The sequence below is a fragment of the Schistocerca nitens genome, chromosome 2 (assembly GCF_023898315.1).
Source record: "Schistocerca nitens isolate TAMUIC-IGC-003100 chromosome 2, iqSchNite1.1, whole genome shotgun sequence".
Lineage (NCBI taxonomy): Eukaryota > Metazoa > Arthropoda > Insecta > Orthoptera > Acrididae > Schistocerca > Schistocerca nitens.
The window spans coordinates 398,148,175-398,163,325 of record NC_064615.1 but is presented as its reverse complement, the minus strand read 5'-3'; the positions used below and the strand labels follow the sequence as shown (position 1 = coordinate 398,163,325).

General features: G+C 42.7%; 1 protein-coding gene across 2 annotated transcripts in view; it reads right to left on the bottom strand.

The window, feature by feature from the left end:
* LOC126234424 (ninjurin-1-like) overlaps positions 1-15,151 on the bottom strand; it is a 40,265-nt gene that overhangs the window by 9,004 nt on the left and 16,110 nt on the right. For both annotated transcript variants that reach the window (XM_049943116.1, XM_049943115.1), the window contains exon 3: positions 7,225-7,428. In XM_049943116.1, the coding sequence (XP_049799073.1) occupies positions 7,225-7,428 (204 nt within the window). The remainder of the gene's footprint in view (positions 1-7,224; positions 7,429-15,151) is intronic.

Below are 15,151 nucleotides of genomic sequence, written 5' to 3'. Positions count from 1 at the left end.
TAATGTATCACAAAGCAAATACCGTCCGCACTCTCGGAATGTTACGTGATGCCACGTACTTATACGTTTGTTACTATTACAGCGCCATCTATCAAAAAGCGAAGAAAGTGGTCCAACTGAAACATTCATATTTCTTTACGTACTACACGAATATGTAATAAATATGGGGGTTCCTATTTTTAAAAAACGCAGTTGATATCCGTTTGACCTATGGCAGCGCCATCTAGCGGGTCAACTATGGCGCCATCTGGTTTTCCCCTTCAAGCTGGACGAGTTTCGTACTTTGTAGTTTTTTTCGTTTAATGCTTATTTCGTGAGATATTTGGCCCGGTCACTATCAGTGGACCAATCTGTATATAGGAGGACGTACAGGAGCAGAGAAGACAGGGACGGAAGGAACCGGAATTAGTGTTGTTTATGGTTAAAAGGAGAAGACAGTTTGTAGAAAGTGCGAAGTGCAGCCGGCCGCGGTGGTCTCGCGGTTCTAGGCGCGCAGTCAGGAACCGTGCGACTGCTAAGGTCGCAGGTTCGAATCCTGCCTCGGGCATGGATGTGTGTGATGTCCTTAGGTTAGTTAGGTTTAAGTAGTTCTAAGTTCTAGGGGACTGATGACCACAGCAGTTGAGTCCCATAGTGCTCAGAGCCATTTGAACCATTTTTTTGCAAAGTGCAGATGGCTGACGTTTGTTGGGTGCCATGCGAGTTTATATGCTTTATCATGGTCGAGGGACACAAGGATGGCAGATTAACGATTATGCAGTTGGTGGGATGCGAGCTGGCTAAGGCAGAGGAGCTGGTCGTCAGAGCGAAGCTGGGATGGAAGCCAGCTGTTAGGTACTGGCTTATGTGTTTATGGACGTGTTGATAATGGACGGATTCGAAAACCTTGCTGAACACGAAGGTGACGTTGATGGGTCGGTAGGACGACACGTCACTGGCAGGTTGGATTTAAGGAAAAATGCACTATGGGTAGTTTACCACAGTATAGTCGACTGTATGAGGGATCACATTGGCAAAGATTTCTAGGAAATAATTTACATATTCTTTCGTGTACCAATAGGTAATACAGTCGTGACCAGGACCAGTGTTTCGTTTATCGTGTAGTATTTGTATGATGTCTTGCACTGTGACTGAAGTATTAAGATCTGTTCGTGTTATGTGGTCTAAGGTCTGGACACTAGAAGCAAAAGGTGAGACAGGCGTGCCATTTCATTAGCGAAATACGGGAGACTGGTGTTCATACTGAATGTTTAGTCAAGGATCGAAAAACGTGAGATGTGGGATGCAAAGTGGTTAGCTTAGATTGTTAGGAAATGGGTGATTATTGTGCAGAAGTGGATAGTTGAGAGTAGGATTCTTATCAGTAAGGCGGTGTAAGGTATTTAGAATAGATTATAGGTAGCATAGTATTGAAATTGATGCATGATTTTTGCCTGTACCATTTTTTTCTTGTTTTTACTTTTATTAGGCTGTTGGTGTGTCGCTTTATTTGCATGTGTGTGTGTGTGTGGGGGGGGGGGGGGGGGCTGGGCGGGAGGTTGGGTGGCTGCGTGGGTGTAATTGAGTAAATGTGTGTATGTATATCTCGGCCGTGTGTTTGGAGAAAGGAGCAGTCACTATGGGGGAACTCACGGAGAAGGAGATGTGAGTGGGCATGGCGTTTGACAAGGTGTGTTGCAAGAGGGAGGAGCCAATGAGTGCTGTCATCAGGATGTTCGAAAGTTAAGGGCTGGCTTCCGATTTGTATATCAATATATTCCCGGTGGGTACTCCAGCTGGCTTGAAGCAGTCGTGGATAGGTTATCAGTGTTGCAAGTGGGGAGGGGGGGGGGGGGATGTGCAGGTTTGATATGCTCGGGTGAGAGGGGGGGGGGGGGGGAGAGGAGTTAATGCGTAGGACGGGTAAGTGATCACTTCCAGTAGCATCAAGTGTGCGTAATCTTTAAAAATGTTTATTGTTTAGCGGAAAAGGGACATAAATAGTGAAGTCACTTTTATTAGAGATGAGTAAATCAACATGCGCTGGTGATGCTGTGAACGGAATAAAACAAATTATTTATGTTGGAGTACGAGTATGGCAGTTGTCTTTGTCCGGAACCGTGAAATAGCCGATTGAATTTGAGGTATGGTATCACGAATGTGTTGCACATGCTGAGTAATGATGCAGCTGAAAGGCTCTTTTTTCCTCGCCACAAGTCTTACGGCCCAATGAAACGAACTAGGAGCCGTCTGAGATAGCCTAACTTTCCTCTGTCGTCACGCCCAGCGGACTGCACGAAGTTGCCTACAGAATCCTCTACTGTGCTATGCTAAGGCGTCATTTGTCACCGGTATTGAAGGTACAAGTTACTATCGCATTGTTCTGGTTGTCGTTAATGTAAATATTCGAAACCGGACCGTCTACTTCACTTGAAGTAACTGCTTAGTTGCGCTTTTGAACCTGAACAGACTCCATTCTCTCAAGAAGGAAACATTCTTGTCATTATCGCGGTTTGTGGTTATGAGGGATGGTTGCTGGGAGTGGTAGGAGGGGGAAGGGTGAAGGGCAACCCGGAACCTTCGTGTTGTTGCCGCACAGTGCGTTCGCTCAGAAGCGGCGACCGATCTTTTGAAGTACTTCGAGTATCAATGACGATGAAGCAGGCTGTCGACCACTGTTAACAGGATCAGTAGCTGTTAAACCCATTACCGAACCTGAGTAGTTTGCGTTCTGGAACGGGATATCGTCAAAATAAAAGTCTCTGACGTCATGAGAGTATAGCAAAGAGATCAGGCCGAACTCAGAATGTCGTTCTTAATGGGGAAGCCTCGTCAGGGCAGAGAGAGCGTCCAGAATACCCCTACACAAGAGTTATATGGCCGCTGATGTTTACAATATATAGAGCATAAAAAAGTATTACATACTTTGGGAGTCGGTAGTATGTCCGGTTAACATGAGCCGTAAAAAGCGTAGCTAAAGATCTATGAGAACTTGTTCATCTTTGCTACTGTAAAACACATCTCTTCTATTGCATTCTTTTTGCTGTTATGAGCGATCGACGGACTAAACAGACAAGGACACTTTCTTCTGTTATTGTCCATGAATTCTGCATGGAGTAAGCATCTGTTAGTGTCATTATTGTAAGCCCTATTCGCTGTTCTGGCTAAGTGCACCGCATGCATTAGTTCTAAAGGAACCAGTATGTGTCTTGATAAGTTTACGAAATGCTTTTACTTGTATTTTCATCATTGCACTTACCAGCAAACGAAAGCCTGTTACTGCACACGGGAAATGGTGTACATGATCTTCTGTTGTAGTCTAGAAGCCCGTGTCCTTAATGCTGGAAAATGTGTTCTCATTTTTCACTCGTATCTGTTGACTGCAGGGTGTAGACCGTTCATAATAGCAAAGAGATTGCTGTGGAGAAGATGTGTTTCACTATACCGGAGATGAACAAGAACTCATAGCTCTCAAGGTATGCAAGTTTACTTGATGTTGCTCTCTTTTTTTTTTTTGTCCATTTTTGTCCGTACTACAACCTCTCAAAATATGGAATACTTTTTTATCATCCTGTACATAAATGCAGCGGTGGATAATATCTGTAGCTCACTGAGGATATTCGCAGATGACGTACTTGTGCCCAAGGGAGGGTTAGAAACTTATTAAGAAATGCGAAGGGGCTTGCAGACGATCAGCGCATGCAGTCAATATCGGCAGCTGAGACGAAACATACAGACGAGGAAGTAGAGAGTGTTTCAGCATGAAGCTCCAGCACGATATTTATGAAACTTAATGGAGATTCTCATAAAGTGACGAGTCTTCATTAATTATTCTTTCACTACATTCGAAACTGATGGCGAGCCGCAACATCAGAATGAGGTGTAAATTCCACGGGCATAGATGCATTCTTGTGCACGTTGTGGTGTGGAAGCAAGAAGCCTCCGCATGCCATCTTGAGGAATTTCTTGATCAGTTGATGAAGATCGCCGGTTAGAGGTATATGAAATTATAGGCTTCCCGCGACGTCCTAAGCATTCCTCGATGGGTGGCAAATGAGGGGGCTGGGTAGGTCAGTCAAGGATTCGTACATTCCTCAAGATGTCTATGGTGTGAGCTACAGCATGGGGTCTTGCATTATCCTGCTCGAGTATGCCATTTGTTACAGTAGTCATGGAGGGAACAATAACAAGGTTTACCATTCTTATCACATAGTGGCGAGCATTCAGCCTTCCTTCAACAATTGCCAAGTTACTCCTGTTGTCATGCCCAGTAGCTCCCAACAACATGATTCCAGGAACTGAACAAGTATAGGACTTGCGAACTGCTGTTTGCTGTGTCCTTTCACCATATCGTCTCCGGACACGTTCGCATCAATCTGATCGCTGCAAACAGAAGCGAGAATCGTCGCTGAACATCATAGATGTCATTCAGTATCCTAGTTGACTCTGCTTCTGCACCATGCAAGTTTTTCCTGTCAATGAAGTAAGCGGTAAACGACGCCTGGCAATTCGAGATTTCATCCCAGCTTCCAGGAATCTGTTTCAGACGACGGAAGGTTCGTGGTGACAGTCAGCCTGAAACATCTGCCCGAATGTCAGCTGTTGTCATCCACCTGTCGATCACAGCCAGTCTAACACCCTTACTGCCTCAAAAAATCCTTCTGAATGTGTCAGTGCGTCATATGTTCTAAATCTGCCAACGTTTCAGCTGTTACTGCAGGCAGTCTACATCAGGGATCACGAATGGTGGCAATAGCAGACGAAATGTTGCTAGTTTTTTAACAAACCGTGAAGGATTTGGTTTAAAATTCAGTCCGGCGGAAAAGTCTACGCTTTTACGATACTACCATCTTCCCGAGGTGTAGTTCTTCTGGAAGGACCCGTAACTACACATCTTGTCACACTGTGTCCTGAGTCCATCTCATCACCATTCGTTCTGCATTCATTGCACTAAAGGCAACTATCTGTGCTGTCAGTGTGCTGATTTCATGATTGGAGTTTTTTCAAAGTCCGACATACGGAAATAAGCAGCACTCGCTTGTCCTCTGGGTATGCTGTGTTGCCACCTCCATTCGAAATGTCCCAGGAACTGTTGGATGCACCCGTAGTCAACGTGTTCTCACACCATTCTTCATCCACATGAATGGCTTTTTTAACTGGAAATACTGAAAGTAAGCCCGTATATCAATGAAATTTTAATCTAAATATCCCATAGCCATGAAAATACTAAAGCCCATTTGGTAGTGTTCGATCATGGTGTTGATGGTGTTCCATTTCCGTCATTATAAATAAACATTATATAATTATTACTCTGCACCGTCGGAGAACAACCACTGTAGCCGGCCGGTGTGACCGAGCGGTTCTAGACGCTTCAGTCTGGAACCGCGCGACCGCTACGGTCGCAGGTTCGAATCCTGCCTCGGGCATGGGTGTGTGTGATGTCCTTAGGTTAGTTAGGTTTAAGTAGTTCTAAGTTCTAGGGGACTGAGGACCTCAGAAGTTAAGTTTTTTTTTCACTATGGGACTTAACATCTATGGTCATCAGTCCCCTAGAACTTAGAACTACTTAAACCTAACTAACCTAAGGACGTCACACAACACCCAGCCATCACGAGGCAGAGAAAATCCCTGACCCCGCCGGGAATCGAACCCGGGAACCCGGGCGTGGGAAGCGAGAACGCTACCGCACGACCACGAGATGCGGGCAGAAGTTAAGTCACATAGTGCTCAGAGCCACTTGAACCATTTGAAGCCAACCACTGTAATCAGACGCAACCTTCAGGTATCTATAAGTTTCTATACAGAGTGATTCAATGTGAAACGACCACATCAATCTAGGAATGGGAAACAGTTCCCAGACTCAGATTTATAGAACAAAATTTGGGAAAGTGTAATTCATGAGCGGAAAACATCGCTTGCAAGACCTTCGTTCAACCAATTCTTCAATATTTGTTCCTTAGCAATTTGAATTAACGGAAGAGCTGGAAAACATCAAAGAAGAGCTGCACGATTCGTCAGAGGCTTTTTACTCGGAAAGAGTGTGACACGGAAATCCTCAACAAACTGCAGTAAGAGTTATTGTGGGAGAGACTATTTACGTCGCATGGAACCATACTCACAAGATTCCCAGAGTTCGCGTTCCAGTGAATTAAATGGGAAAGGAGGTGATGGGATGGGGAAGAGGAGGGGAGTGGAAGGCACTATGTACTGTACGCCTCATACGGCACACCGGCTTGCGAAGTGCAGACGTACCTATCTGATCAAAAATATCCGGACATCTATTACGGGACAGCTTGAATTCTGCTGGAGACACTTTCAATGAGGTTTCTGAATGACTATGGAGAAATGGCAGCCGATTATTCCCCGACAGCCGAAACCAGAGAAGGTACTGTTTGGACAATGGCATCTGGTGCGAAATCGATGTTCTAACTCACCCCAAAGATACTGTAGTGGGTTCAGCTGGGGACTCTGGACAGGCCAATCCATTTCTGGAATGTTATTGTCCACAAACTACTGCCTCACAGATATGCTTTATGACTGAATGGAATTGTCATGCTGGTACAAATAATCATCGTCTCTTAACTGTTCCTGTACTGGAAGCATTAATCCATGTCGTAAAATGTGTTCATATCCTTTTTCAATTAACATTTTGTAAAGTACAGTAAAGGGTCCACACCATAATCACTAAACACCCTCCGCCCCACATACCGCAATACCGCTTGCTCCATTCTTCGTTGTTGGCACAATATATCACCGCAGATATAGTTCTCCAGACATTCACGAGTGATTCCTTCCGCTGATTTCATGCGATTTTTTTTTTTTTTTTTTTTTTTTTTTTTTTTTTTTTTTTTTTACAATCAGCGTCCACAATGTTCGGCTGTCCCTGGCCAGTACATGAGGTCTGCCTGGTCGTGTTTTAGCTCCGATTGCTCCTTCGCTTTTCCACTTCACTACCGCATTACCAACAGTCAACTTGGGCAACTTCAGGGAGGTTGAAATGCCCTTGATGAATTTGTTACTCAGGTGACATCCAATGAATAGTCCACGTCCAAAGTCACTGTGCTCTCCTAACCTACCCATTCTAATTTTACTGCTTTTCTGCTAACTACGCAACTCTCCCCTCTTCCTATTATACAGGCGAGTGCGCCTGTCGTTACATCTACTGGTCAGTTCCGCAATACACAGGTGTGTCTGGATTCTTTTGATAGTGTCGTACAGATGTAGATGTAGAGAATATCAACTGACCTGCAGTAAGATGCTGATGGCAATGAGCGTGATGCTGATGACGTAGGTGCTGCTCTGCTTGCCGTACATGATGAGGTAGCGCAGCTGGTTGGCGTTGGAGGTGAGCAGCGCAATGTCCATCATTCCCTGCGCCACCGTCTTTTTCGCCGCCCACGCGTTCCCTCTCCGTTTCACAGTCTCCAGATCATCCTCCGTTTCTCCATCCTTTAATGAGACAGACAGACAATAATAAATGAACCGTCCACTATTATATCTGAGGGAGAAGCTATCTTTGTCAGGTAAAACGATTGAATTGGTTGTGAGATGTCTGCTTCTAGGTACTATTTTTGACACATATTCTATTACATCTACATATATACTCCACAAGCTACTGTGCAATGCGTGGCTGAAGACACTTTACTCCTAAATTGGGAAATTCCTCACCTCTTACATCCACGTGCTGTGTGAGGCTGGAATTACTATCTGCTCTATACGCGCACATTCTCCCTCAACTTTTTCTCATGATCCTTAACGCCAGTTAGACGATGTTGGAAGCGCAGTTGTGATACAGTTTTACGTGAGTACCGGATCCCTAAATTTACTCGACAGGGTTTCATGATTTAGCAACACCATCTATCTTCCGATAATTTCCATTTAATTTTCCCAAGCAGCTCGGTTACACTTTCATGTGGGCCATACCTATCTGCAACGGCCTCATTAGCAGGTTTCCGTAACTGTTGCTATGACTACCTGATGAGACTCCAAAGGGTGGACCAGTGCTCGAGAACTAGTCGCGCCAGCATCAGGCTTGCAATTTCCTTTCCCAGAACTCTTCAAACAAACCTAGTTCTCCATTCGCCTTCACCACTGCTGATTTTACCTGTTCGACCCAGATCATATCGACTCTTAAGCTTACCCTTAAATATTTAAATAATCAGAAGATCTCCATAAATTTACTAATAACTGCACACTTTCGTGTTCTTTTAAATGGATATTATCCTACAATTATCCACATTAAGAAGTCAGCTGACGTTCATTACATCAAGTGTAAATTATGTCCAAGTCTTTCTCCATTTCCTTACTATTATCCAAAGACGATGTTTCCTTGTTGGCAACAGCATCTTCGGTCAACACTTTGGTAGTGGTGCTGTCACTATCTGGTAAATGGTTTACAGATACGGTGAGTGTATTCACATACACTAGCAGCCATAGCACAAGAAAGTAATTAAATATCTTATCTGGCTTACAAAAATACTTTAAAATCTAACGCGATAAATTTATAATGAAATCGTCTCATTGGTGCTGATTACAATGCAAATATATCTTCTTGTAAAAAAACTGTATTCACTCATAAACGCAGTTTCACCAAACAGATTATCAGTTGTAATTGCTTGCCACCCAACACCACCACATTAGTACTAGTAAATGTTTCCCGCTGTCAGCTGTTGGTTAATGTAGAAAACCTTAAATTTATGATAAACATACATATTGTGATCTTTTCTGTATACTTTTCAGCCAATCTGTGAAGTTTGTAGTCGTGAATTTACAGAGTGAAAGAAAGATGAATTTGGTGCATCATATACCGGATGGTTAAAACTAAAGTGCTGCTACTCCCAGGGTTCCCGTGTGGGCTGTAATTATCGTTAAGCAGTGTAACTTAGTAAATATACTAACGTATTAAAGCGGAACCGATTTACGCTGGAAAAAAAATTTATTTCAGTTTTGGTCACCAGAGGCAAATCTAGCGCTGTGAATGCAAGAAAGACGTATAAATGTGTTTCTATATGTAATTGATTAGGATCTGGACGTGGGCAAGAAAGGTCAAACAAGTGAGAGTGGTATATTGTCGATTTTATGATTAACCAGCGCTTACTCAGTTTGTTCAGTACGAGCACCGGAGTCTTCGACGACATGCTGCATCCGCGAAATGACGTGATCTACAGTTGCTCGCAGCAGTTCCGATGGCTTCTGAGCAACGTGGTCCTGTACACTGACCTACGATCAGGCAGAGATGGAACGTGTACCTAGTAAATGCGTTCTTTTAGATATCCCCAGAGCCAAAAGTCTCACGGTTTCAAATCAAGTGACCTTTGCAGGCCTTGCATCTGGAAAACCTTTAGAGATAACACGTTCGTGGAAGGCTGCATGAAGCAGATCTTTCACTGGGCGAGAGACGTGAGGTATTGCCCCATATTGCACGGAAAGAGTGGTTTCTTCACAGTTTCCCCGTCCCAAAGTAGGAATCACATACTGTACAAGAAGGTCTCGATAACGTGCAGAGCCGGCCGGTGTGGCCTTGCGGTTCTAGGCACTTCAGTCTGGAACGGCGTGACCGCTACGGTCGCAGGTTCGAATCCTGCCTCGGGCATGGATGTGTGTGATGTCCTTAGGTTAGTTAGGTTTAAGTAGTTATAAGTTCTAGGGGACTGATGACCTCAGATGTTAAGTCCCATAGTGCTCAGAGCCATTTGAACCATTTAACGTGCAGACGCCGCTGTACACATGACAGGCCCTCTGTTTGCATTATCTTCAAAGAAGAACAAACCGAGTATAAAGGTGTTTGGTCACATAAGGCGAGTGCTTTAGCTCTTCGTGCACAACACTCAGTTTAACAGTACCTTAAATTCGGCAGTTCTGTTTTTTGACTGCACCCTTTAGTGTAACATGTGTCTCGTCACTGCATAGAATACTGCCCGACCACATGTAATCAACTTCGATCCGTTGCAGAAACCGATGAGCAACTTCAGAACTTTATTGTGGATCATCAGGTTTCAGTTGCTGCACCTCTGGTCTTGTTCGGGTACTAGTGTAATACAGACCGTAAAACGTACCGTACTGTTGACCATGAGATGAACAATTCTCGTGACACTGTACGGGCATTAACGCTAGGAAGGGAACGTGCTGCATGCTTAGTTACAGTAACTGCAACCTCGGCAATAACTTCCAGGTGCCACATCAAACTAACCCGTGTTTTCGAATTTCATTATCGTCTTCTTTAAACCATTTAATGACCTCGGGTCTCTCCTCAAACTTTGCAGTCGGTGATACTCTCTCAATGCAACACTGTAACTGCTGCCGTTCGCATAAAACAGTTTCACTCACAATGCACAGCCTCTCCTTTCGATAACTATACCGCTACTCTTGTTGCCGGTACTACAAGATAACATTACGAAATTTAGTTGGTGGGAAATCTCTAGCGTTTGGTAGCAGAGCTACGACCAGACAAAGTGTTCTGAAACAGACTGTTTGCTCTTACAGTCATCGTGGCAACAGTCGAGACAGCAGTCAGCAGGGGCTGTTGTGCATTTCTCGGTTTAATTGTTGTAACATATGAACATTGCTACAAGTGTGCAGTACCAGATTTCCATCACAACATAGACCTGTTGTGAGTGATTCGCCCAAACTCGCGGAGGTATTTCAGATTCCCAGTAGCACAAAATATTCCTCTAGTTCAACAAAGAGCAGCAGCTATAGACTGCATGGATTTAGCAAGTGAATAAAAGACGTCAGGGAATGGGTTTGTCCCTCGCAACTACTGGATTCCCTCTGGCTTTATATTCTTGACTCTACTCACGATTTTAATTGTAATTAAGTATGGAAAACTACAAAATTGTATTTGATCTCTAATTAAATTATAATACCTTCAGAACAGGTCATCTTAGATCTTAATCCGAAGTAAGTTCTTTATTACCAGATAATCGTACAAATCACAATCTTTATAGTGTCACAGTTTTATGTTGTGTATGACTCGTTATTCTATCGGTGACAATAACACTGAGTGCAAATGAAGATGTTCTATACAATAATGGGGCAAAGATCAACTTTCCAGTTATTAAGTTAATAAGCTATATCATGGGATGCTCTTTGCAATACCAGGAAAATAGAACACCTATAGACATTTTATCACATTTTTTCTTTCGAAAAAATAAAGTGAAATGAATTTCATTTCTTTTCCTGGAGCATTGAACAAATCATGGTCTGCGTTACTGTGTTTGCCGATGTTTCGATCACAAATTTATGTAATCGCATAACACTGAAATTTGAAATGGCACCTTGCCGAAGTGAGTGGTGGTGGTGGTGGTTAGTGTTTAACGTCCCGTCGACAACGAGGTCATTAGAGACGGAGCGCAAGCTCGGGTTGGGGAAGGATTGGGAAGGAAATCGGCCGTGCCCTTTCAAAGGAACCATCTCGGCATTCGCCTGAAACGATTTAGGGAAATCACGGAAAACCTAAATCAGGATGGCCGGAGACGGGATTGAACCGTCGTCCTCCCGAATGCGAGTCCAGTGTGCTAACCACTGTGCCACCTCGCTCGGTGCCGAAGTGAGTGTCTCAACGATACAGGCAGCCGTATTGTAGGTGCAACCACTAAGGAGAGGTATTTGTAGAGAAGCTAGACAAACATGTGCTTCCTGAAGAAAGGCAGGAGCCTTTTCTGTAGTTTCTGAGGCAACATTCTGGATGATTGATCTGGTCTTGTAACGTTAGCAATTATCGTCTTGCTGTGCTGGTATTGCGAACGGGAAACAAAGAAAAATTACAGCCGTCGTTTGCCCTGGAGGCACTTAGCTCTTTTATTTGGTAAATGATCATGACATCCTCTTGAGTAAAGTATTACGGACGTAAAATAGTCCCACATTCAGATCTCCGGGGCGGGGACTACTCAGGAGAATATCGTCAAAAGGAAACCAAAAAGTGGAATTCTAAGGGTCGGAACGTGAAATGTTGGATCCCATAATCGGTAGGGAGGTTACACATCAGACTGAAAGTAAGCTACAGAATAGTACAAGTTTATATGTCAACTAGTTCCGCAGGTGATGAAGGGATTGAAAGAATGTATGATGGGATAAAAGAAATTATTGAAATAGATGAGAAAGAGAACATATAATTGTGACGGGGAATTGGAATTCTATAGCAGTAAAAGGAATAGTAAAAAATAGTAGGAGACTATGGACTAGGGGAAAAGAATGAAAGAGGAAACCACCTGACACAGTTTTTCACAGAACACCGTTTGATCATTGCTATCACTTGGTTTAACAATAATGTAAGAACTTTGTGTACGTGGAAGAAACATGGAGACACTGGAAGGTTTCAGACTTATATGTGGTAGTCAGAAACAGTCTAAAAATCTTTTAAGGTTGGCTCACTTCATTGCTAATTAATTCTGGAACGGTGCAGCGTATCGAATTTTTTTCATGACAATTATTTCTCAGCACAACCTAGCCTGTAACAACCTTACAAGCTTTTCAGACTCTTCCCGACTAACATACTTAATAATAAGACAGTGACTTCTAAACCGAATTTTAAACTCTAAGACATTTCCAGCACCAGTTACTGACCCTGGACATAATTTATTACTTATGGAGTGTAAATTAAAACTTAAGAAACTACACAAAGATAAGAAATTAAGTAGGCGAGAGCTAGATAAACTAAAAAGAACCTTAGGTTTTTGAGAGTTTCTGCGGGAGCATCAGGCAACGTTTGACTGAAACAGGGGAAGCGAACACAGTAGAAGACGAACGGGCAGGTTTGAAAGATGAAATAGTGAAGGAAGCAGAGCATCAAATAGGCAAAAAGGTAATTCTTTGATATCACAGGAAATACTGAATTTTATTCATGACAGAAGTAAATATAAAAATGCTGCCAATAAGGCAATCGAAAGAAAATACAGACGTTTAAAAAATTATACTGGCAGAAAGTGTAATCAGGAATGTCTAGAGGAAAAATGCAGAACTGTAGATGAATGTATTCTTTAGGGAAAGATAGGTTCTGCCCGCAGGAAGATTAAAAGGACCTTTGAAGAAAAGAGAAGCAACCTATAAATATTAAGTGCTCATATGGCAAGCCAGTATTGAGCAAAGAAAGAAAAGTTAAAATGTAGAAGGCAAATATATGGAGAGACCACAAGGAAAATGGAAACATTATTGCAGAAAAGGGAAATGGAGTAGATGAAGGTGAGACGGGAGATACGGTACTGTGAGTAGAATTTGGCAGAGCACTGAGAGAACTAGATCAACACAAGGCCGCTAGAGTAGATGACATTCCGTAGGTTCAATTGATGAGTTCACTTGGAAGGGCGATTGTTAATTTCGCTGCTCGAAACTAGGGTTGTCGAATGTCCCGATTACTCGGGACTCCCGGTTGTAACTTTCAAGTCCCAGTGTGCCGGTTACACGTTTCGGGACGTTCAAATGTCCCGTCTTATCGCCTTTTTGATTCTTAACTATGTTTGCATTGTGAAACCGGTAGCACCTCCTCTAGTCGGCGCGCAGCACGCCGTGTTTCTCACTATCTTCTTCTCGCAGTTCTCAGTCTGCAGATATACATGCAGAGGGTCTGATTCTTACTGTATTTAGCTGACTAGAAGGTGTTTGACGACAAAGTCTGAAAAGATGATATTTATGTAGATATCAAATGTTTCTACTGCTTCTGCATACAGCTTGCTACCGACGTTAGTAAATTTTGCAATGGTTAGCAATTATAGTGCGACAATCTAGTGTCGGTAGAAGTCTACGGATATGGTGCCTTTTCTCGCTGTTCTCATCACTTGCGATCTAACAGTCTGACATGGAGTAAATACGCCACTGAAGTTTAAAATATCATTGGTTATCTACTTACTGAGTCATTACTACTTTATTTTATTTAGTATTTATTACTATAAATAATACCATATTTGAATGTGAGCGTTCTCACATTGTGCAGCAGCGAAACCTTATTATTTGACATTTCTAGCGTAGCGGAAGATCGGCCAAAGTTTATGTTGTCAGCAATGCATGTGATGCTGTTAATTGCTTATCTCTGTGCTGCCCTTCCCCCTCATTCCCCTATGAGGTGCACTCACTAAAAAGTTTCCGTAATGTACCTAATATACAGTTTTTTTAAATAAATCAGAAAGTTTCTAAATACTGTATTTTATAAACTTTGAGTCCTGTCCACAATGTCAAAGAGGAAGTGGAAATTTTCGACAAATAGAGCGAGAAATATTCTTTTGTTGAAAAAGGCAGAACAGAACATGAAGCCTTCTATAAACTCTGTAATACATATTTAAGTATTGGTCATGGAGGTTGTCATGGTGGCCCCTTATCTGTTAGAGGGCCCGCACAACAGACAAGCGAGGTGGTCTGCTGACCTCCCTTCAAGAGCTCCCATTAAAACATCGCCAGTGAATGTAAACATCGACAGACCTTCCGCATAAACACGGCACTGCTTCGTGAAATGCCATGTGACGGAGACCCACCAATTGGAACTAATTATGGCATTCCGCAGAATCGGTATTATTAGCGCGCCAACAGAGTGAGATCGGCATTGTGTACCTACAGCTAGGACAGCTCTGACCAATACCTACGCCGGCTCTAGTTCAGTAGACACTCGCCGTTGTCTTCTGAAGAAATTTGTATCTTGTTGAGAGTAACACCAATTTGGAATTGTATAGTGTAGTATTTTGGTTGTCATTATTTTTTTTCAATGTCTTGTTTTTGCCACCTCCAGAATTTTTGTGTTTCTTGTTCTTGAGTTTGGAAATTAGTCCAGGCCAAGAAGGCGCTTTAGTTAAATAAAGTGTGGTCAGACTTGATCGTTAGTTCTTTCCTGCCGACTGCAGATAAAAAGGATCACGTTCGAAAGGAGAAACATAAATCCAACGTATCATCTTTAAGTGTAAATAAAACTTTCACAAACTATTTTATAAAACTACGATAGTTTAGAGGAAGAAAAAATTACTACAGCAGGTGTTTTGCAAGCCACATGGCCGAAAAACATCAGTCTTTTGCTTCTACAGACTGCCTCAATATGTTAATACCAAAAATATTTAATGACTCCAAAATTGTCACATAATAGCAAGTTCTTGCACCTCAGTCAGCTGATCTCATTCGTAATGAACTTCAAAGTTGCTCATTTTATAGCTTTAGCACCGATGTAAGTAACCATAAAAAGGAAAAAAAGTCACAT